The sequence below is a fragment of the Canis aureus genome, chromosome 16, assembly GCF_053574225.1.
Source record: "Canis aureus isolate CA01 chromosome 16, VMU_Caureus_v.1.0, whole genome shotgun sequence".
Lineage (NCBI taxonomy): Eukaryota > Metazoa > Chordata > Mammalia > Carnivora > Canidae > Canis > Canis aureus.
Window position 1 is genome coordinate 41,645,386 of NC_135626.1, and position 23,840 is coordinate 41,669,225.

The 23,840-nt window shown below is 51.2% G+C and overlaps 1 protein-coding gene across 2 annotated transcripts; it reads right to left on the minus strand.

Annotated features, from left to right (window-relative positions):
- Positions 1–248: 248 nt before the first annotated feature.
- MEOX1 (mesenchyme homeobox 1) lies at positions 249–21,535 on the minus strand. Of its 2 annotated transcripts, XM_077853418.1 has the most exons (4): positions 21,517–21,535; positions 19,983–20,500; positions 3,531–3,703; positions 1,629–1,892 (listed from the first exon to the last, which is right to left on the minus strand). In XM_077853418.1, the coding sequence occupies exons 2-4, from the start codon at positions 20,449–20,451 to the stop codon at positions 1,770–1,772; spliced, it is 765 nt and encodes a 254-aa protein (XP_077709544.1). In that variant the 5' UTR covers positions 20,452–20,500; positions 21,517–21,535; the 3' UTR covers positions 1,629–1,769. The 2 variants fall into 2 exon arrangements, with proteins under 2 accessions (XP_077709545.1, XP_077709544.1); XM_077853419.1 differs by lacking the exons at positions 3,531–3,703; positions 21,517–21,535 and having other exon boundaries at positions 249–1,892; positions 19,983–20,896.
- Between the last annotated feature and the right edge of the window lie 2,305 nt (positions 21,536–23,840).

Genomic DNA, 23,840 nt, shown 5'->3' on the forward strand with positions numbered 1-23,840 from the left:
AACCGATAGCTAAAATTTTATAAGAGGAAATGAAAACAATGCAGTTGCCTGGAAACAACATATTTTTTACAATGATGACATCTGCCCCCCCCCATTTTGAAGAACCTAAAAGGGGGTCCCTTGGTCTAAGTGATTTCTTCTCTTTTTTCTTTGTTTTCAGACACAGTCCCGGTGATCATCACACGAACACCAGAAGGTTGCATATAGAATGTGGTTCTTAGCTCTGCAAAGAAAAAGGCCTTGGAAACTTGCTTTTTATTGATTTTATTTCTCCAAGAGTTTTCTTACTAAGTGACTTAATCTTGCACAGTTAACTTGATGTAATCTTAAGAAAATATATGAAATACGCTTTAGAAAAAAATTACACATGCTCTAACCAGCCATCTCATTTGGCAATCATTTTCCAGAGCGTTTGTCCTTTCGGGATGGGGAGGTGGGGTTCTTTTTACAATGTGAATGATTAAATCTATACACAAGAGCTCCAAACTCTTCCTGACCTCTGTGCAACACCAGCTGGTGTTGGGAAACAGAGCACTGAGGCGGGCGGGGGTCTCTCTCCAAGGCTCTGGTCACCCCAGGCTATTTGGCCATCTTTCCCGGAGTGTCACCCCAGAAGATCTGGGCGGTCCATGTACATAAACTTAGCAGCTCCTCCTGTCATAACAGCAAGTGTGGAACACATTGGAAGGGCTCAGATGCATCCCACAGAGAAAGAGAGATTTTTTTTTTTTTTTTTTTTTGTCCTCCTTTGCAGAGAGAGTCCCTTGAAAACACAGGATACTTCCACTCCAGGGTTCCACATTTCTAGGCGCTCATTCACTGGGCTTAGTATGATCTCTTCATCCTTGGAACACAGGGGACACTTTCCAGCCCTCAGCTCAATAATGTGAGCATCTGGATAGGTTTTCAATCCCAAAACTGTGGATTTAAAGGAACAGCTGGTCCATTGCTCAGGGGCGCGGCTCAGCAGACCCAGCTATATCCCCGAAGTGACTTCGAAAAGAAGAGGTCCGTTCTCAGCCACCCAGTCAAGCCAGTGTGAATGGGTCCATATAGGGACCCTGGCTGTTTTTCCCACAGTCTTCCTCCAGCCAGGGTTATAAACTTGCCCACTCAGCCAACAACTTTGGAAGATAAGGACTGGGTTTCTGATTGGCAGCAGCTGAGGACCTTCCATCCTCAATCCTCCTCATACTAGTTCTCCCTGGGGTCTTGGGACAACTGAAGGCTCCCCAGAGCCTCAGATACAGAGCCGAGAAAGGAAGGGTGATCCAGGGGTGTGGGGGTTCTAGTCATCTCCTTCCTTTGGAGCACTTGCTTCCACAGGTCACTAGCTGGTCCCAAGAGTCCTCTCCCAAAAGGCCAGGTGGTGTCTAGACCTGGAGGGGGGCTGGCTGGTGTGGGAGGAAGGTGGTAGCAGGATGGGTGGGTGGCAGCCGAGAGACCCCAAGCAGCAGTATGCCTGGAGCTGTTCCCCAGATTCACTTGGGTCCAGTCTGGCTGCTGTATGATGCTATGAGAGCTACGGGAAGCAGACGCCTTGGGGAAGAGACTGCTAAGACAGAGCAAAGCTGGATAGAACTTTCTGGGAAACTTCATGGCTCCCAGAGATGCCAGACTGCTTTGTGTTGAAGAGTCATTGAGAGATGTGGAGAGGCTGCTCTGGGGGGGTAGGGATGGGAGAAGGTAAAGGCGGGATTGGGGTGAGGATTGGGATGAGGGGAGCTGGGTACGGGTCTCAGTCAGTCTTTCTTTCTCCATGGAGAATCTCACTCTGAACTTGGGGAGGCAGCAGAGTCCCCATCCTCGGGGTCCTGTCCACTGGGGGAGATAGGTTGACCCCCTTTCACGCGCTTCCACTTCATCCTTCGGTTCTGAAACCACACTTTGACCTGATGGAGGAATCAGAGGAACCCGGTCACTTCAACTGCCTCTCCATATATATATATATATATATATATTTTTTTTTTTTTTTTTTTAAGATTTTGTTTATTTATTCATGAGAGAGAGAGAGAGAGGCAGAGACACAGGCAGAGGGAGAAACAGGCTCCATGTAGGGAGCGTGATGTGGGATTTGATCCCAGGACTCCAGGATCATGCCCTGGGCCAAAGGCAGGTGCTAAACGACTGAGCCACCCAGGCAGTCCCTACCTCCCCATACTGATGCTCAAGACAGCAGGTTGCAGTTCCAGGGGGCCCAGCTTGAACCCCTGCTTGTGCTGCCTTGCTTCTCTAAAGGCACCGGGCATTGAGACAGAAGGGAGGACACATCAATCTGCCCAGAGGCCTGTCTTGAGTCTCCTTGTCTTTGCGTCTGAAAGCCTGACAGTTTGGTGGCAGGGTCTAAAAGTCACTGGGCCTTTGGCCCCTCTCGCTTTCACATGCCCCATTTCTCCTGTGCCAACACCTCCTCCCTCTAGCTTCTAGAACCCAGGGGTCTGGGAGCAGAGAATCACCAGCCTCATCCTTAGGCACATTTAAAACGCTCTTGGCAGTTTAGATAGCTCTGGTCTGTGTATTTTCTCATCTGAGCTTCAGCATTACTTGCAGGGTGGGGTCATGACCCTGTTTTACAGATGGAGACCCAGAGAGGTTAGGAGACAGTCCCAGAGGTCACAGGGCTAGGAAGTGGTAGAGGCAGGATCTGAATCTTAGTTTTGTAGACTGAGTACTCTGGCAGAGTCCCTCATCAATTGAAAGCTATCAAATATTATTATTTTAAGATTTTATTTATTCATGAGAGATACAGAGAGAGGCAGAGACACAGGCAGAGGAAGAAGCAGGCTCCATGCAGGGAGCCTGATGTGAGGCTCCATCAATCCCAGGTCTCTAGGATCAGGCCCTGGGCTGAAGGCGGTGTTAAACCACTGAGCCACCCGGGCTGCCCTTAAGTTTTATTTTTAAAGCAATCTTGGGATTTCTGGGTGGCGCAGTGGTTTGGCGCCTGCCTTTGGCCCAGGGCATGATCCTGGAGACCCGGGATCGAATCCCACATCGGGCTCCTGGTGCATGGAGCCTGCTTCTCCCTCTGCCTATGTCTCTACCTCTCTCTCTCTCTGTGATTATCATAATTAAAAAAAAAAAATAAAGCAATCTCTACACCCAACGTGGAGCTTGAAGTCATGACCCCAAGATCAAGAGTTGCCTGCTCCACTGACTGAGGTAGCCAGGCACCCCTTTGAATCTGCCTTTTAAACGAGGGCCTAGGTGATTCCAATGTACACCCAAGTTTGAGAGTAACCAGATTAGAGGTTCCAACCCTGGCTGCAGGTGAGAAGCACCTAGGGGACCTTTGAAAAATTCTGATGCCCAGACTCCATCCCAGACCAATGAAAACAATCCGTCGGGGTGGAGCCCAGACATCATTGTTATTAAACTCCCCACTGCGTGATTCTCAGGTAGAGCCACAGTGGAGAACCACTGCACTGGGCAGAGGGAGAAGACAGAAGAGAAGGTTCAGGGAAGGGAAGGGACTGAGAGAGCAGAGGAAAGGAAGGATGGCCAGAAGAGGAGGCCCCCGTGGGCCGCACCTGCCGCTCGGAGAGGTCCAGGTTCACAGCGATCTCGTATCTCCGGAGCCGGGTCAGGTAGTTATGGTGGGCGAACTCGGCCTCCAGCTCCCGCAGCTGCTCCTTGGTGAAGGCGGTCCTCTCCTTGCGAGCCTTGCTGCCGCCCTCAGGCTTCCCCCGGCTCTCCTGGTTGTCTGGGGAGAAAACATCCCAAACAGGAAGATGTGAGCGGCAGACATTCCCTCTTTTTTTGTCCTTAAGAGTCAGGGCAGCCTTTCCTTGTCTCTCTAGTTTTTTAAAAGGATATTGAGAAGGAACCCACCCTGTCCCTTGATCATTCTTTCTGGCGCTTTAACCCCTATGAACGGGGAGTCTTCTGGCTCCCAACCTCAGGTGCATCCACCCCCCTCCCAAACTTTTCTTATCCCCAAAGCATGAGAATCTGCTCTTGGTTGTTTAATGATTTCTATGATCCAGCCCTGCTCCCCCAGTTTGATATTAATAGTGGCTATAAACATATGGGGCAAGAGGTTCTAAAACAGAGGCTCTCTGTCCTCAGTGACATCACCATTACCTGAGAACTGTCAGAAATGCATAGCTTAGGGCCCCATCCCAGACCTAGGGAATCAGAAACTCTGGGGGTGGGGCCCCAGCTATGGATTTTACCAAGCCTTCAAGGTGATTGTGACTTATAGTCAAGTTTACAAACCACTGCTCTTAAGGCCTCACTTCTCAGAGGGTGCCGAGGCCCCAGCAGCAGGGCCAGGAAGTTGGTCAGACTTGCAGGATCTTGGGCCCTACCCATGACCTGCTGAATCAGAATCACATTTTAGCCAGATCCCCAGGGGAGCTGTGTGCACATGTAAGCTGAGAAGTGCTGCCTTAAGCTTCTTTCCCCTTTTGATACCGGGAGGGGCCAAGTCTGGAAAGTTCTGGGCTTGAGTTAGACACAGCAGGGGCTCAATCATAACTGCTAACAGGGGTGCAGGGAGCAAGCACCTTACATGTATCAGCCACTTAATCCTTCCAATAACTCAGCCAGGGGAGTTCTTGTATCAGCCTCACTGTAGAGACCAGAAAACTAAACAGAGACTTTTAAAGCAAGTTGTTCAAGTTCCTCCAGTTCATCCAGCCGGTGACTGGCGGAGGCAGAAAGCAAACCCAAAGCAGTGTGACTCACATATGTTTCAAGTAAAATCCACGGTGGGTTTACAAACTGTAAAGTGCCGTGCCAATGACAGAGACTGTGCTGTTTCCTGAGCAAGAGCAAGTTGAGAGGCGGCTCTGCCTCCACTTCAGGGGTGGGGTCGGGGTGGGGAGGGACGCCGGAAGGAGACCAAGACACCCACACAATTAACAATGCGCGCCACGTGTCCGGGGAATGGCTACAGGAACCGCTTTTCCTGCAGGGCTCTAAAATTTGGAAGCCTTTCGTTTCATTGTCCTTTTACAGGCCTGGGGCCGGGTGGCTCAGAGTTAGGCGATTTACTGAGAGCGGTGTGCCCATCCTCTGTCCCCTTAACGACCCCATCCCAGCCTGTGTGTGTCTCTCTCCAGGGGAGTCTCTGTTGTCTCGGGCTGGCCCCGGGATGGGGGGCGCTGGGGCTTTTAGACCGAGTGGGGGAGGACAGGGAGGACGCTCCCACTCCCCCCAACCCACCCCCAAGCAGCCACAGGGCGGAGCGGGTGGGGAGGTGGGGACCCCTCGTCAGCCCGCAGGATCCCTTCTCCGCAGTTGCTTCTCTTTGCTTTTCACTCAGTCCCCCTGGCTTTCAGTTTTCGGGCCCTGGGTCCCCGCGCCCCTCCGCCCGGGAGCCGGGGAGAGAGGCCGGAGTGGCGGCTCCAGGCGCGGGGAAGGGCGCACGGAAAAAAAAAACGATCGGGGCTCCCCGGGGGGACCCGAGAAGGCGCAGAGGCGCTGTCACCCGGGGGCTCCCCGATGCCGGGCTGCCGGGTCGGGGTCTGCCGCCCGAAAGGGCGCGCGGGGCGGGGGCAGGAGGGGGGCGCCCCGTTGCCGTGCGGCTGGCTGGGAGAAGGCCGGACCAGACCCCCCCACCCCCCAAAGCGGGAGCCGGAGCGTGGGCTGTAGGGAAGGACGCGCAGCCCCGGGCCGGGGATCCCCAGGAGTGCGCGGCCTTGGCCGCCGCGGGCCGGGGAGGGAGGCCAGCCTTCCGGGAGCACATCGCGGCCGGCGGAGATCCGGTTCGTGCCCCAGGGCTCAGGGTGCTTCCTGGCTGATCCCTCTCACGACCCAGGGAGGGTAAAACCAAGACGCGCGCCCAGGTGTGAGGCCGCGATCTCCTGCTGCGGACCTTTGAGTAAGTCACTTAACCTCTCTGGGCTTCAGTGGCCCCATCAAAAAATTGGGGAAAATAAAGCACCTGCCTCCCGGGATTATTGGGAAGACTGGACCAGCTTTTAGGTGTGGAAAATGCTTTTAAAACTTTGAAGTTCTTGACAAATAAAAAGCATTCTTCCAATTCTTCGACTCCGGGAAATGTCATCTGAGGGACTGGGATAGATAGTAACAGCTGTGGTGTCTTGAAGGCACCTATGTACTCAGAGGCATTTAATCCTTTCCACAAAGCACTCCTAGGAGGAGGTACCATTATTGTCCTCTTTAGCATCGTCTTGTGGATTTGTGTGATAGTTTGATTAATAGGGCTCTCTTTCTCCCCCCAGAGATAAAACTTTTCTCACTTGCTACTGTACCTGGCACAGTACTTGCTAAATGTTTGCTAAATCCTACTTAGCGTAAGAGGAGGAAGCAGCCTCAGAGAGGTCCAGGAACTTGCCTGATGTGCCCAGCAGTTTGGGATGGTGGTGGTGCAGAACTGAGATTGGGACCCAGATTCATCTGGCTAGAGGTGTGGTGGTCAGTGCTGGCCTTGGGGTTCTCCATCTGCATCTGCAGGCTCAGGGCCGAGGGCTGACCCAGCACATGGTAGCTCTGCCTGTCTCCACACCCAGGGCTCCTGGGGGCCCTGTCTTGGATTGATGCCCACACCCACATTCCCCTACTCCCAGACCTGCTTAGGTGCACACGAATGCCTATAAAATCCCAGAAAAGAGCAGTCCCCCAAAAGTCCTGCACATTACCCACAGGATAGTTTGATCCCAACAGAGTACACCTCTGTTGGCGTGCCTCCCTCCTATTCCGGGACTCGGTTTCCCTATGTGTAGGAGCAGGAGACTGGCTGGGTCTTCCTCCCCCCCGACCTGGGGGAGCTGGTGTCAGAGTCCTTTCCCAGTATGCAGCCCTGACATCCTCTTCTCCTCTCCCTACTCTCTCTTCTGTTAAGAACTCCTGGTCTTGAACCTGAGGCCTCTCCAGTTGCAGGTTCTTGTCTGGGCCTCTAGTTCTTCAGTCAGATCTGGGGTCTTGCTGTGTGCTCTGTCCCCAGGCCCTCCTCAGCCTTCCCTAGGTCCTCGACTCAAAGGTCAGGGCTATGCCAGAGCGTTTCTGTCTCCCTCTGATGTACAAAGCTGAGTGGTGGAATTGTGTCTGAGGAGTGCTTGGAGAATCTGGGCCCTAGCAGTCTCCAAGGACGTCTCTGACTTTGGGCAAGTGTCTCGAGTTCTTTGAACTTCAATTTCCTCCTCTGCTGCATGCAGAGGAGGAAAACAAGAATAGCTGCATGCACTGTGATCAGAAGGCTGCAGAGAGGTCAAATGCCATGGGTAATGTGTCTTAACCCCGAGCACAGTGCCTGGAGCACCATACGGAGAGGTTCTCCTGGAGATGGAATTGCAGAGGTTGATTGACCGTGGAGGTTAGAGACGATGCCTGCCAAGGTACCTCATCTCCGGAGCTGTGTGAAAGGGGTGTCTTTTCAATGTCTGGCCTTTTAACTGTTCTCCCTTCTCTACTACTCTGCATCTCTGCTCTGATCTGTGCGCCTGGCCACTCTTATGTCAGCCTTCCAGCGGGGGCATGATTCCAGGCACAGTAACTGGCATTAACCAGAGTCACATCTCAGCCATCCTGGTCCTGCTTCTCTTTCAGGGGCAGGGGTGCCTCTTCCAGAACTGCAGAGGGAGGATGCTGGTGCTCAGTGGGCTGCCCCCCGGGGCTCAGGAGGAGCAGCCCCGCCCTGCCTCAGCCCCTGCACGACCCCTGACCCTCGGAGCCAGAGCCAGCCAGCAGGGCTGGGATGGAACTGTCGTGCCCAGAGAAATGCAAACAGGATGTATGTGTGATTGCGGTTTCCACTGTGAGCTTTTACACCATCCAAGGTAAATTATTTCATAAATAGCTGTCAGTTTTGGCAGGCCTTCCTCAAGTTAGCAGACAGCTTTATCAGAGCTACAAGGAAGTTCAGACAGACGCTGGGGAACACGCCTTTTTGGAGGCCTGTATCCTTACTCCCTAATTGTCACAGCCGTCTTACATAAATTTCTATCCAAGACCAGATAGAAAGCCACATGCTGTACATTCAAATAACACTTCCCAGATGACAATGGATCTCTTTTCCCCAGAGATAAATGTCTTTAGGGGTTTCATATATTACAGAATCATAGAATAGTAATGCTGGAAGGGGCTTAGAACTGATCTCTGGTCACCTTTCCACTTTACAGGGGAGCCCAGAGTAGGTGAGAGAGGGCCTCAAGACAGCACTGGACCGCAAACCCAGATTGCCATGACGGGAGGCTATTCCCACATCTTAGGCTTTTTCCTGTTGTGTCCTCTAAAGTGTACTGTAGGGTGTTAAGGTACACATCAGCCCATTCAACAGAGGAGGAAATGAAGACCCAGAGATGAAAAGGCTTCCTGGAATTCCCTGGGACCAGTCTGGGGCTACAGCTATTATGTCACACTACCCTGGGGTTGGGGGTGAGCATAGAGGCTGTGCTCACCTGAGGGGTGTGTCCATGTGTGCGTCCAGGGCGGGGAAGTGGAGGGGATACCTGGGGGATAATGTTAGCAGGTGAGACCTTGGCAAACCCTCTGAAAACTGTGTCTGTGGCTTCCTAGATTGTCACGGTGCCAGCCTTTTGCATCCTTCTTAGTTCTGATACTTTCAACTTCAGGAGGAGTCAAAGTCCTTCAAAATAGACAGGACCCAGATGGAACCAGCCCAAGACCAGTTTGGGCGTTTGCACCTAGGACCTCCCTGGCTTCCTTTCTCACTGGGCCCTTTCCCTGTCTGCTAGATGCCCGAAGAGCACTGGGAGGGCTCCCAGCCTCTTTGAGGAACCCAGCAGTGGGGCTGGGGAATTCAAAGTATGTTTTCTGGGAGAGAAGCAGATTCTTCTGGAATGGAAATGGCTGGTGCTACAGTAGTCTTTGCTGAGGTCCCCTGTGGGGTGGAGCAGTGAGGCCCTGCAGTATGGAGGGAGAAGGGAATGGATGGGCAATTAAATGGGGTGTGAGGGAGGTTGGAAGAGGGGAGCAGAAAGGTGAAGGTGGAGGGAGGCAGGGAAATGAAGGTGGGGAGCCACAGTGAGCCTCTGAAATGGGCTAGGGGGAGGCATAGGCAGCTCTGGGCTTTGTTTGTGTTTATATGTTCCAGATGTAGCCCTCAGCTGTCACCAAAGGAAGTGTGGGCCGCAGGACCAGCCCCCACTGCTCACACTGTTCCTCCACCACTGTGTTCAAGGAAAACAGGGAAAACATGAAATAGAAAAGGCTGGGATTGGGGGTGGCGGGTGGGGGGGTGGGAGAGGAATCCTGGCCAGAGGCCAGGGAAGCCCAGCTCAGTGAACAGAAAGGTTGGGGGGGGGGCACGGGGGGGAGGGGGGGCACGGGGGGAGGGAGGGGGAGCATGGAAAGGGGCTGCCTCCCAGAGCCCACAGGGGCCTCAAGTCCTGCCCTCAAAATGAAAGAGCTGCTCTGCCTCTGGGATCATCCCCACTTCCCTGGGCCCAGATGCCCTGACTTACTCAAAAGAGGAAAGGTGAGTCGGGTGGGACTCCTAAGCCCCTAGCCTGGCAGGGCAGCAAGCAGGGCTGAGGCTGCCTCCCCACTGACATTCTTACAGCCCAAGGGCTCTCTGGACCCTTAGGTCTTAGATGCTGGTCAGAATGTTACTGCTTTGGTGGATACTGACTTTCTGCAAAACTTTCAGACTGTATCTGGATGGGGCCTGAGCGGGTTCAGACACAAGTTTTGTGCTGATCCCTCTGAGTCAGACAGTGGTCAAGGCCCCAGTCTTTGCCTGACAGTGAGGGGCAGGAGCCCTAAGCAGGAGGCAGGAAGAATGTGGAGTTCCTGTCTCTCCGTCCACGCTGGTCACTCTGGCTCCCTAAGACTTCTTCCTCACTGGGGGCTCTGGGGTTGGAATTGGAATGAGAGGGGCTCCAGTGGCCGGCCAGCCGAGTGCCCTACAAACCACACCCTGACCGGCAATGCCCCGACCCCAGACCAGTGAGCCTGCAGAGACAGGCAGGTCCAGCTGGTGGCAGGCTTCAAAGGCTCCCTCTGACCTCGGGTCACTGTCTTGCCACGTTTTGAGCACAGGCCACCTGGGATGCAGCCAGGATCAGGCAAGACTTTGAAGAGAGGAGTGCTCATGTGTGGATTTGGGAACAATGGATTGAGGGGCTGGCTGTGTCTTTACGTCTATGATCTCATCTTGTCCCATAGCAACTCCTGTGAGGTAGACATCGTGATCTGCATTTTTCAGAGACGGGGACTCTGAAGGGGAGAACTCTCTGAGCTCACACAGCCTGGGAAGCTGTGGATCTGGGACTTGGTCCAGATCTGCCCAGTTGGTGCACTTAACAGTTGTCCCTGAACCCTGCCCCCCTCTCACCTCACTAGGCTGCAGCCCAGCAAGGATGGTGGGCATGGATATGAGATCACCGAGCACAGTACTCAGGGTCACTCTGGTTACCCAAGTGACACTGAAGTTGTCCATTTATTTAATGATCATCTCCTTTCCTTCTTCCTTTGTCAAACAGCCCACTTCTTTAGATACATTCCTATAGTGGGCTTTCTCTGTGTGTATAAGATAAGAATGCAGGGATCTGTTTGTAGCCAGAAACAATGCTCTGTGTGGGAAAGCCCTAGTGGCTGAAGGGACCCAGAGCCAGGAAAGCTCTGAGGTCATGCACTCCTCTGAGATGCTTTCACTAAAGGAGTGTTTGACTGGAGCATTGATACCACCTCTAGAACCTTGTCCTTGTCCCTAGAACTCTTGTTTATGGGCTGAATTGCCTCCCCCATTAACATGTTGAAGTCTTAACCCCAGTGTCTCAGAATGTGACTGTATTGGAGATAGTATCTTCAAAGAGATGATTGAGTTAAAACGCAGCCCTGATCCAATCTGACTGGTATCTTTATAAGAAGAGGAGATTAGGACACATAAGGAGACACTAGGGATGCCCACACACAGAGGAAAGACCAAGTGAGGATATGGCAAGAAGAGGACAAGCCAAAGAAAGAAGCTTCCAGAGAAACAAAACCTGCTGTCATCTTGATCTTTGACTTCTAGTTTCTAGAACTATGAGGAAATAAATATCTACTGTTTAAGCCACCTAGTCTATGGTATTTTGTTATGGTAACCTCGGTGGATTAAGACACTCTCCTATCCCCCCCCGCCGCCCCCCGCTGCCAAATCTTCATAGCCAGTGCTCACCACTAAGGAGAAAGAGTGAGTCCAGGAGGGGTGCTTGGCAAGGCTGATGCTTGTCCACAGGAAACCTCTCTGCAATTTAGAAAAATGTGCCCTTTCCTCTAGACCGGAAAAACAGCCACGTGTCCCTATGACAGCTGGGCCCTCTGGCTGCCCGGCCATAGCAGCCCCTCTAACTGTCCTGCCATGGTGGGTCCACCTCATTGCTCAGCCACAGCAGCCATGGTGGCCCTGGTACTTGGGAGCTGACCTCAGTACCCCGTGGGGGATCATGTAGTCAGCCCAGCCTGCATATGTGACTGTTTATGTGTTTATGTGTTTATGTGACCCCAGCACTAGCCCTGACCTGGGCTGGTTTTATGATTGAAATCGGGCTGTCTGCACACTCTCATGAGTGAGACTATAAAAGTCCTGATGCATTTTACAGAAGTACATCATACATGGTGGGAACCCTCAGGCCAGGTAGTGGAGCCCCTCTCAGAAAGAAGGGGAGAAGATAAATGAATGAATGCCAGGCTGTAATGGAGGCTATTGATTAGACATTGAATGAGCTCCTCCGGGGGAGCTCTGGTGGCTCAGCAGTTTAGCGCCACCTTCAGCCCAGGGCGTGATCCTGGAGACCCAGGATCAAGTCCCACTTCAGGCTCCTTGCATGGAGTCTGCTTCTCCCTCTGCCTGTGTCTCTGCCTCTCTCTCTCTCTCTGTGTGTCTCTCATGAATAAATAAATAAAATCTTAAAAAAAAAAAAAAAGAATGAGCTCCTCCTAGGGTAAATGTTCCATTAAGTGTGATGGAGATTGCAGAGTGAATCAGAGACCATTCTGGCCCTCCAGACACTTCAGTTTTCAGGAGAAAGGCAGCCATATGCTGTAACTCTGGATGAAAGGCAACTGGGTTTGATGTGGAGATGGAGGCACAAATAAGGCATGATCTGTGTGTCAGGAGAGGGAGGATCCTTGGATACTCACCAAACTAGAAACAGAAGGAAATTATCCCAACCTAATAAGGGCCATATATGGGCAGCCTGGGGGGCTCAGCAGTTTAGCGCCACCTTCAGCCCAGGATCAGGCCCTGGAGACCCGGGATCGAGTCTCACGTCACGGAGCCTGCTTCTCCCTCTGCCTCTGTCTCTCTCTCTCTGTGTCTCTCATGAATAAATAAATAAAATATTTTTTTAAAAAATAAAGGCCATATATGAAAATCCCACAGCCAGCATCGTACTCAATGATGAAAAACTGAAAGCTTTTCCTCTAAGACCAGGAACAAGCAAAGATGCTCACTGTTGCTACTTCTATTCAACATAATACTGTAGGTCCTAGCCAGAGCAATCAGGTGAAAAAAACACAAAATAAAATAAATAAAAGGTGTCTAAATCAGAAACGAAGAAGTAAAATAATCTCTGTTTGCAAATGACATGATCTTGTACATGGAAACCCCTAAAGATTCCACAAAAAAACTTTTGGAGCTTATGAATGAATTCACCAAAGTTGCAGGATACAACCTCAACACACAAAGACCAGCGTGTTTCTATCCATGAATAATGAACAATCTGAAAGGGAAATTAAGGAAACAATTTACATTGAAAACGACATCAAAAAGAAAAAAAACACACTTAGGAATAGTTTATCTAAGGAGGTAAAAGATTTGTACACTAAAAACTACAAAACAGGGCTCAGTGGGTTAAGCGTCTGCCTTTAGCTTGGGTCATGATCTCAGGGTCCTGGGATCGAGCCCTGTGTTAGACTCCCTGCTCAGTAGGAACTCTGCTTCTCCCTCTCCAAGTGCCTCTTCCCCCACTCATGTTCTCTCTCTCTTCTCAAATAAATAAATAAAATCTTAAAAAAAAAAACCCTGCAAGACATTTTGAAAGAAATGAAAGAAGACACAAAGAAATGAAAAAATATCCTATGTTTATAGATCAAAAGACTTAATATTGTTGAAATGTCCTTACTGTTCAAAGTGATCTACAGATTCAGTGCAATTTCTATCAGAATCCCAACAGCGTTTTTTGCAAAAACAGAAAAAAATCATCCTAAAATTCATATGGAATCTCAAAGGATTCTGAGCAGCCAAAACAATCTTGAGGAAGAGAAACAAAGATGGAAGTCTCACACTTTCTAGCTTAAAACATATTACAAAGCTACAATAATCACAACAGTATGGTATTGGCATAAAGTGAGACATATAGAACAATGAAACAGAATACTTATGAAGTAAACCTTCATATATATGGTCAAATGATCTTCAACAAAGGTGCTGAAGCTACACATTGGGGAAAGGACAACCTTCAACAAATGATGTGGGGAAAACTGGATATCTACATGCAATACAATGAAGTTGGACCCTCATGTTACAGCATATAAAAAGTTAACTCAAAATAGTTTAAAGAGGCACCTAGGGGGCTTAGCTGGTTAAACATCTGACTAGATTTCAGCTCAGGCCATGATCTCAGGGTTGTGAGATCAAGCCCTGAGTTGGTCTATGAGCTGAATGTGGAGCCTGCTAATCCTGTCTCTCCCTCTGCTTCTCCTCCCAGCACACACATTCTGTCTCTAGAATAAAATAGTTTAAAGACCTAAACATAAGATCTAAAACTATAGGGCAGCCCAGGTGGATCAGCGGTTTAGCACCGCCTTCAACCCAGGGTGTGATCTTGGAGACCCGGGATCGAGTCCCACGTCAGGCTCCCTGAGTGGAGCCTGCTTCTCCCTCTGCCTGTGTCTGTATTTCTCTCTCTCTCTCTCTCTGTGCCTCTCATGAATAAATAAATAAAGTCTTTAAAAAATATGTAAAACTATAAAACTCCTAGAAGAAAACATGGGGAAAAAAATCTTCATGACACGAATGCCTGGGTGGTTCAGTGGTTGAGCATCTGCCTTCAACTCAGGGTGTGATCCTGGGTCCAGGGGTTGAGTCCCACACCAGGCTCCCTGTGGGGAGCCTGCTTCTCTCTCTGCCTATGTCTCTGCCTCTTTCTGTGTCTCTCATGAATAAATAAAATCTTAAAAATAAAAAAAAGCTTCATGACATTAAGTTTAGCAATGATTTCATGAATATAACACTAGAAGCACAGGCAACAAAAGCAAAAACAGAGAAATGGGGCTACATCAAACTTAAAGACATCTGTGCAGCAAAGGGACCAATTAGCAGAATGCAAAGGCAACCCACAAAGTGGGAGAAAATATTTGCAAGCTACACACTAATAAGGGATTAATATCCAGAATATATAAGAACTCCTACAAGTTAACAACAAAAGTCAAACAATCCAACTAAAAAGTGGGCAAGGACTTGAATAGACATTTCTCCAAAGAAAATCTACAACTGGCCAACAAGCATATGCAAAGATGCTCAACATCACCAAACATTAGGGAAATGCAAATCAAAACATGGTATCATTTCATGTCTGTTCGGAAGGGTAGCATCAAAGAAACAACCCCCCCCCCAAAAAAAAACACCAGAAAAGAACACGTATTGGTGAGGGTGTAGAGAAACTTCATATTAAAAGGCAAAGTAAGATGGGTTGCCTTTGACCTAAAGCTACTTTGTGTTCTGTTTAGATTTATTCCTCATCCGATATAATGATACGGTCACATATTAACCCTGTTCCCCTGGTCACCACCCCTGTGAAGCTTGAGGAAGACTGGCACTAACCTAAAAGTCTAACTTTTAGAAACAGAAAGTAGAACACTATTTGTCAGGCCTGGGCAGAGGGAAAAAGGTGAGTTATTTTCCAATGGGTAGGGTTTCAGTTTTATAAGATGAAAAAGATCTAGAGACTTGTTCTGGGACAATGTGCATATCATTAACAGTACTGTACAGTCCACTTAGAAGTGATCATGATTTCAGGCACCCAGCTGGCTCAGTCGGAGGAGCATGTGACTCTTGATCTCGGGGTCATGAGTTCAAGCCCCGTGTGGGGTATAGAGATTACTTAAATAAATAAAACTTAAAAAAATATATTTTATTTATTTATTTATTTGAGAGAGAGAGCACAGAGGGAGATGAGAGGAAGAAGCAGACTCCCCATTGAGCAGCGAGCCAGATGCGGGGCTCAGTTCTAGGACCCTGAGATCATGACCTGAGCCAAAGGCAGAAGCTTAACTGTCTGAGCCACCCAGGCACCTCTAAATAAAACTTTTTAAAAATATTTTTTAAAACCCGATCATGATGGTAAATTTTGTTATGTCTTTTTTATCATAATTTTTATTTATTTATTTACTTTTCTCAAAGATTTTATTTTTAAGTAATTACTACACCCAATGTGGGGCTCAAACTCAACCCCTAGATCAAGAGTGGCATGCTCCACCGACTGAGCCAGCGAGATGCCCCTGGTCATAATTTTTAAAAAAGGAGATTTCAAATATAAGATGTCCCAGGATAAGAAATCTCAGAAGAAGAAGAAGAAAAAAAAAGAAATCTCAGAAGAGCTCCTTTATGACATTAGGAGATATTTATTTAGAAGATCAGCACAGGTTCTAGTGGCTACTGAGACTTGAAACTTCCTCACTACAGCTTTCACTGACATGATGCTACGTACACGTAGAGCCATTAATTTTTTAAAAAAAGAGGAGAGATTCTTGGAGGGGGCAGCTTGTGAAAATAAGGACTTCAACAGGCAGGAGAGTGGGGGGAGGGAAGGAAGCCTGAAGCAAGGGAAAGTGCTTTGGCAAATGGGGTTGGGTGAAGAAAAAGGGTGTGTGTTTGCAAAAGGCTAGCGGAACTGGTGTGGCGGGGCAGGCGTGGAGGTGGGAAGGGTGGCCTGCAGGCGAACAGGTGGGAGAAAGGGGCTGATCTGTGGAGGGTTTATAAACCTCAGGAGAAACTGGGGGTGCGTGTGGTTGCACAAGGGCAGGTGGGGATCATGTTTTGCAGGGGAGAAATCAGTGAAGGCTCAGCCCTGGGGGGCACGTGTGTTGGAGGCGAAAGAGACAGGACAAAGCGAGTCTGAGGAAGGGAAAAACGTGAGAGCATCAGCGAGCAGGGCTGAGCCCCAGCACGGGGGGGGGCTTTCCCAGGGGGGCGATCGGATTCACCTACAGCCAGGCAGATCACGCGCGACCTTCCCTTGAACCCCACCAGGAAATCACCGCGAAATCTCTCATTCCCATAAATTAAAGACAACCACGGTAGCAAGACAGATCGGCAGGTTGGGGGCAAACAGCAGTGGCCTCGCAGCTGTCCCAGCCAGCAGGGGTCTTTAACACCCATGGGCCCCGGGGCTGGGAGTGTTTGCGGTAAGATAACATCACACTGGTCTCCTAAATCAGCTCTGTGCCGTGGACCAACAGAAGGTCTCTGAGCGGGAGCCAGGGACCCCCACTTTCCTATTCATTTATTTGAGCAAATCAGCTCCACTTCTAGCGGGAATGACAGGGGAGCTGCTGGGGCTGGCAGAAGGAGAGGGGGGAAGAGAGAACTTTCCTCTCTGAAACAAACTTCTAGTAACTTTCTGTTACTGGAGCCTCCTCGGACAACCACTATGGGACCCTTTTGCCAGGCACATCTCACCCTCCAACCTCTCCAGAAGATCTCTGGGCTCCAAGTTCCTACCTGATGACAAATAACTGGATTTTTAGGACCAATGATAACTGCAAGAAGTTATACTCCAGATTCAGGAATTCCTGAGTCAATGGATTTGAAATATTCAGTTCCACTGACTACTCCCCTTCCCCTGGTTGGTTCTGGAAATATCGTTCTAATAACATTCACAGTTGCCATTTATTGAGCTCATATGCCAGGCACAGTGCTAATTTCATGGATCACTGCATTTAATCTTCACAGTGACTCTGTATGGAAGGTGCTTTTGTTATGATCCCATTTTGCAACTGGGAAAATGAAGGCTCCAGGAAATTGAGAAGTTTTCTTTTTTTTTTTAAAGAAGTTTTCTAAAGTTACCCAGCCCACAGTCGTGGTGCCGACATGCCAACCTGTTGGCCTGCCCGTGAAGAACTATGAAAAACACCTTTCTGATCGATGGCTGGTTAACATTCAGAGACAGCTGAGCAAGGGCCCAGGTGAGAAATGGGACACACTCACGCTGGGCACAAAATGCAAGTGGTGTCAAAGTCCTCAGTCACCAAAAGAAGTAACATTGTAACGCATTGCTTTAAAAAATCAAAATTGATGCCAAAAATTCTGTGATGAACAAGATAGCAAAATGTTACGTAGAGAATCTAAGCGTGACTCGACTGATGGAGTGGGTTGTTTTTTTTTGTTTTTTTTTTTTCCCATGGGTTTGTTTCTTGTGAGCTGGACTCCAGATTCCTAGAGTTGGTTGTAGGCCTTCTCTACTTTTCTTTTTCTTCCAGCTTTTACCCAGCTCATCTTTCCTGCCTCCTCCCCCTCCAGTTAAATTACAAGGGAAGACTCAAGCATCTAGCTGGGACACAGAGATTCCCATGCTAGATGGGGAGTAGGTCTGGAATCCCAGAGAATGAATGAAACTCAGCTTGCCCTGCCCTGCCTGTCTGCTGCCATTACTGCTTCTTGAGGGGGCCCGGGAGGGGAGTGGAGCCCAGGGCTGCTCCTGGATAAGAATACCCGACACCCCCCACACCCCCACACCCCCGCCCCCACTGGTGGCTGACCCTATGAAGAGTTGCAGGACATTCAGTGCAGGGTGTTCCTGTGCTCTTGGGATGGCCAGCTGCTTGGCACTGGGGCTCACTCCCTAATGCAGCGCCACAGGCCACTGACCCAAAGGAAAGATGGCACATGTGGGTCTTGCTGGAACAGAATGATTTTGCCTAAGCCCAGCCCTTTGCCTGTGCCTTCTAGTGCCTTGGCTCCCAGCTCCCTTGGAAGTGGCTGGATGCTGCAGAAGGGGATTTGGGCAGAGGTGGAGGAGCAAGGGGGCAGGCGCCACGGTGGGGAGAGCTCTTCAATTAGGCGCAGAGCCAAGTCACTGAGAGCGAGGAGAAGCAGAAAGTGCCCCATCTCCCCACGTCTCCAGCCAAGGCTAGGAATACTTGAGGATTTCATCAGCTGGGGACTTAAAGGGCCCTCCTATCAGGCAGCCAAGAAGGCTGTGGCCATCCACTGTAAGCACCTTTAAGCATGGAGACCAAACATTTCAAAATGAGGATTATGCTTGAAATCTGCTGAAAGGTGGGGGATTTGGGATCTGACGTCCAGGGTTTGAGCTCCATTCCAAGATTAACCAACTGTCCTGATTTGCTCCAGGGCTGAGGGGTTTCCTGGGACGCTGGACTTTCAGTGCTAAACTCAGAAAAGTCCTGGGCAAATCCCGATGAGCAGGGCACTACCTCGACCCCATCCTAGCAGTGTCCTCAAAACTCTCTGCCTCTCCTTTTCCATGCATATAGGACAGAGATACTGGTAAGACCTGCGGTATTTACTTTGCACACCGGTGGGACCTAAAAAAGCTAATGTGTGTTTCCTGCAGCACTGTGAACCTCCCAGATCATAGTACATCCACTGCCACACAGGCATCCGCGGGCCTCTCCTCCCTCTCAGCCTGAGCCCCCTGGGAGAGAGGCCTCCATATACATCTCCTCATCGCCCTCCCCCCTCCACCGGGGGGGGGGGGCCTTGGCCAGTGCTTGGCAAAAAGAAGATGCTCAGGAAATCTGTGCTACGTTGAAAAGCAAATCACAGAGTGTTCTCATTGGTTGCTTGGCACTCTCATTTCCTGCCTGCCTCTGGTTAGCCCTGTGAGAAAAGTCCTCTCTAGGTGCAGACAGACAGACAGGCTGCTCTGGAGGTAGCTGTCAGGAGGACACAGTGGGCCAAGGGGACAGCAGGAATGGACGCTGCCTTGTTCTGGGCAAGGAGGGGACAAGGAACCAGATAGAAGGTGAATAGGTAGAGAGAAGAAGTCATGGGGAGATGAGGAAATGAGAAGTCACCACCGCAGGGAGGAGATGGACATAGCTAAGATCTTTTTTTTTTTTTTTTAAGATTTTATTTATTTATTTATTTATTTATTTATTTGAGACACATTGAGAGAGAGAGAGAGAGAGAGTCAGAGACAAAGGCAGAGAGAGAAGCAGGCTCCATGCAGGGAACCTGACATGGGACACGATCCCGGGTCTCCAGGATCAGGCCCTAGGCTAAAGGCAGCACTAAACCGCTGAGCCACCGGGGCTGCCCCATAGCTAGGATCCTAATGAGCAGGCTGGCTCCATCCTCTTGGGCTCCAACACGGAGCGGGGCTCCACCTGCTTTCTGAGGTGCAGTGCTAGTCCTTGGCTGCCAGCCTCCCTGACTTTGCCAAGGCTGGTGATCCCTCAGGAGGACCCCTCAGGGGATGCCTCCCCTGGGGGTCGCCCAGACTTTAGCACGCTGAGCTGCCCTCTTGGCCCAGGCATGGGCACAGTGATACCTCGTGGGCAATCTGCCCCAAATCTCCACACTCCATCTCCTCCTTGCCCCTTGCCTCTCCCATCCCAGCCCTAGGCCTGCTTCTCAGCCTCTAGGCTCCTGGAGACAGAGGGTCCCAGCCTTGGTCCTAGTGCTCCAAGCTCCCATCTCAGCTCACTCTCCTGTGAGCAAACCCTTTGGCTCTGGGACCATTTGCAGCCTGCCAGGGCAGGGTGGGGAGAAACATGACCCAGAGGCCTCCCAGATTCAGGAAAGCTCCTCTCTAGTCCTTGCCGGCCTGCACCGAGGCTCCATCACACATGTCCTCTCAATCTCTGTGGATCTTATTTCATTCACTTGCTGGCATAACCTGTCTGGGGTCCGGGAGTTCTGGGAGGCACAGATGCAACCAGAGAATCCTAGAACTCTGAATAGAAGAAACCCCAAAGGTAGCTCCTGCCTTTGAGCCTTTGAGTAGATTAGATAATGTTTGCAATTCAGGGTTAGGGCAGCTAGGCTCAGAGAGGGCAAGCAACCTAACCAAGGAATGCTCAGCTGCTCCTCAGCCACATACCTGAACTCTCCTTTTTCCGTCTGGATGACTTCTTCTCCATCTCACTGGCAGTGCTCCCGAGGACCTCGTAGTCCTCGCCCGGGCCTCCTGTGGTGTCCACCAGGCCTGGGCTGCTGGCCCCCAAGCCCCTGGAGCCTCCAGCTGGGCCCGGGTTGAGCCTGCGCCGGGCCTCTGAGACAGGGAAGTTCCAGTCGGGGGGCTGTGGGAAAGCGGGGTGCTGCTCAGTGAAGATGCGCTCCTCCCGGGGAAGGCTGTGTGGGGTGGCTGCCAGGCAGGAGGCCGAGAAGTCGGGGTATGCTGCTGTCGCTGTCGCCGGGAAGTCTGGTTTCTGGTGGAAGGAGAACGGTGTTGGCGGGTAATGGGGCAGCCCTGAGGCCCCACTGCCTTCAGAGTGGGGGTTTCGAAGGCAGCCCCAGCCTGGGGCTGGGGGGTGGGGGCTCCTCATGCAGCTGCTGGCCACAGGATCCATCTGCCGTCTGCCGCTGAGCCTCCGTCTTTTCAAAGTTTTGATTCTTACACTTTTTATATTCAAAATTTTAAAAATGCAAAAAAAAAAAAAAAAGAAAAGATAAATAAATAAGAGGGGAAGATGTTCAGTAGAAAATTCACCCCAGGAACCAAAACAAAAACCAAAACTAAAGTCTCTCCTTGGAGTATGCACACATGTGGCCAGCTACACGTATGTGTGTGCACACACCTATGTCAGACTTTACTCCTGGCTTCCTGCCCCCCCGACACACCAGCCTGCCTATTGGGGTCCCCTGTACATGTATTTGTCTCCGATGACACTAAACATTTTCACTGTTGTAGCCCAGATGCACCAGCTGATGAGTGCTTGCCCTGGAGCCCGCAGCAAATGCCTGCAGAGGGCTGGACTGGGGCTGTGAGACACACTTTTAAATCCTGTGGTGGGGAGAGAGTGACAAATTTCTGAAGTGAAACGTGAGAGAGGAGAGGGAGGGGTTAACCAGCACACACACGATCCCCTCCAACCAAAACCCGAGCAGGCAACTATTAATCATCAGAAACCTTATATGCACATCTAATGGGATTTGCAGATGGAGACTTTTAAAGAAACATTGTCTGTATTTCTTTTTTTAATTTTAAGGAGAGAGAGAGAGTGCAGCACACACACACGCACACCACTTCTTTAATGGGCCTCCTGTACGCTATGAAGTTATTTTATTGCACTGTTAACAAAATTCCCCAAGTCTTGGATTTGGAAAAAGCCTTAAGTCAGATCCAGAATCCATCAAGTGCCAAATTCCAGGGAGTGAAGCGGGGAATAAGTGCAAGAGACAAGTTTGCTGATTGCATTTGATTTAAAGGCCCTTCTACTGCTGCTTGCAAAAAGGAAGGTGGATTAAAAGAAATCTTTTTTTGCAAGTCTCAGCGGCCCACTAGGGTCTGCAGCATAAAGAAAGACACACTCCAGAAAAAAATTATTTCTCTCTGCCCAAAGTGACATTCTCACTTTCTCAGTAACTTAAAAAAACAATCAGATTCTTCCTTCCGTTCTTTAACCCCGACTTACATGCCAATTAGCCACACTCTTCTCTAGGGGGCTTTCAGGTCATTTTTCTCCACGGCAAAGGGAAGGCTCTTAGAGAAAGCTCTTGAAGTTTCCCTAGGCCCTCTAACTTTTACCCACACCTGCTTCCCCTACCCCAGCCCCAGAGGCCACGGCTTCTGTGGAATCTGGGGCATGGAAACAGGAATCAGAGATTCTCATTCCTGAAGGAGTTCTCTTTGGCAAACTATCGTGTGGCCTTCCTGGCCGGTGCCTGTCACAAGAGGGCCAACTGCCATTTCAATCGGTCAATCCGTCCATCTACTTGATCCCCGTGCCCTGCTGGTCTCTCAGGAGGGTTAATATAATTTCTGGGAGGATGACATTCCAAGCACACGGGCCAGAGGTCCCCTCCCACTGAATATTTCCACGGCCCACAGCAGCAGGATCAGAGCCGACATGCGCATGGACATAACCGTGTGCTGGCTGGTTCCAAAGACGCCAGGAGGGCCCATGGGCCTCTGCCCGGCAGCCTGGAGGCCGCACACACTTCATGGAATTGGCAAAGAGTTTCTGGAATGGGCAGGGTATCGTAGGCCAGGAGAGGAGATGGGATCACTGCCACCAACCAGACTCATCTCTCTGCTTTGCCTGGGACTTAGCTATTGCACACACATTTCTCCTCCGAAATGACTTTCCTATTATGGGTAAATTAAGAATTACGTTCTATGTTTCACAAACGAAAAATGAGGCTTAGCTCAGAATGACACAGCTCCAAAAGGGCAGAACCAGGAGTTGCCCTCGGGCATCCCGTCTATGGCAGCTTGACACAGAGGAAGGAGCACGGATTGAGGTGTTCGACAGGTGTGAGTTCAGATCCTCGGCCTGCCACTTCCCAGCTGCCTGTCCTGAGACAAGTCACGGCATCTCTTCGAGCTTCTGTTGCCTCCTCTGGGACGATCGTCCTTGCTGACCTTCACCCAGTGACCTCAGCACCTCACACATAACCTCCCGAGGGATCCCCACAAAAGCACTGTGAGGCAGGTGCTTTTCTCATCAGCCCCACATTTCAGAAGAGGACTCAGAAGCACAGACAGGCTGTGTGACCTACCCGGGGACACACAGCTGGGAGGTGGAGGTCCCAGGCTTCAAACCCGGGCAGCCCAGCCCTGCTGCATCAGAACGCTCACCCCACAAACATCTGAGAATCTCAGTGAGTCATTTCTGGGAAGTGGAGCTCTGAGTAGGTAATAGATAAACACCTCCCCTCCTTGCCTATCTCAGTCTCCCTAACTGGAGGATTCCAAAAAGAAGCCTACGGAGGGAGGAGCGCTGAGGAAACTACAGCACAGCCTTCCTTGTGCGGTCCCTAGAGGGGCTCCAGGCTGTGGGGGCTCTAGAAGGATCCACAGGAGGCTGGGAGGAAGCCCTGGCCTGTCAGCTTCCCCAGGCAAACCTTCCCGGGGGCCTGGCCCCAGCGGCTGTAACCGGACTCCTGCTCCGGCCTCCGCAGCTGGCCCTGGGGAGGCCCAGCGCGGGGAGGCCCAGCGCGGGGAGGCCCAGCCGCGGTCCCTGGCCCCTGGAAGGGGCGGGCCGAGGGGTCAGGGGGGCAGCGGGAGGCGCGGCGGGGGGTGCGGTGCGCTCCTCGGGCCGGCACCCCCTGCACCCCCTGCACCCCCTGCGCCCCCTGCACCCCGGCGCCCGCGCAGCTGCCCGCGTCTGTCAGCCGCCCTGCGGGGCGCGGCCGGGGGCCGCTGGCCTCTACATCTTCCTGACAGGCCCCTCTTCGGAGGCCAGGAAAAAACAACAGTCCCTCCCCTCGCGGCAGCCCATTTGTTAGATGAAGGCCGGGCACCGGCACCTTTAACCTCCTCAAAGTCAGCATTTCCCCCTCCCGGCCCCGCGGGCCCCAGACAGAGATGGATGGAGGCGGCTGTTGGTGGAAGAAAGGCCCGTGGCTGCGCGGCCAAGGGGAGCAGGGCTTTCAGGAAGGGAGGGGACCCCGCTTCTGGTTGTTGTTGGGGTGGCAGGAGGAGGAAGAGGAAGAGCGTGCGTCAGGAGGATGGTCGGCGGCCACACCTGAGCCATCCCAAGGAACTTTCGGAATTTCCCCCATTGTGCGCGACAGGCAGGCGCGTCCTTGGCGCCACAGACCTGCTTCCGTGCGTGCGTGCTTGGCCACCCCACCCACCTGGGCCTGGAGCTGCAGGGCCGCCGAGGGGAGCTTGGGGCCTGGGGGCAGAAGACTGGGCACAAGGTGGGGGGTCTCAGTCAAGTCACATCCCTCTTCTGAGCCTCAGTTTCCCCACCGGCAAGAGGGAGATGACAGTTTCAGCCTCATGTGGCTG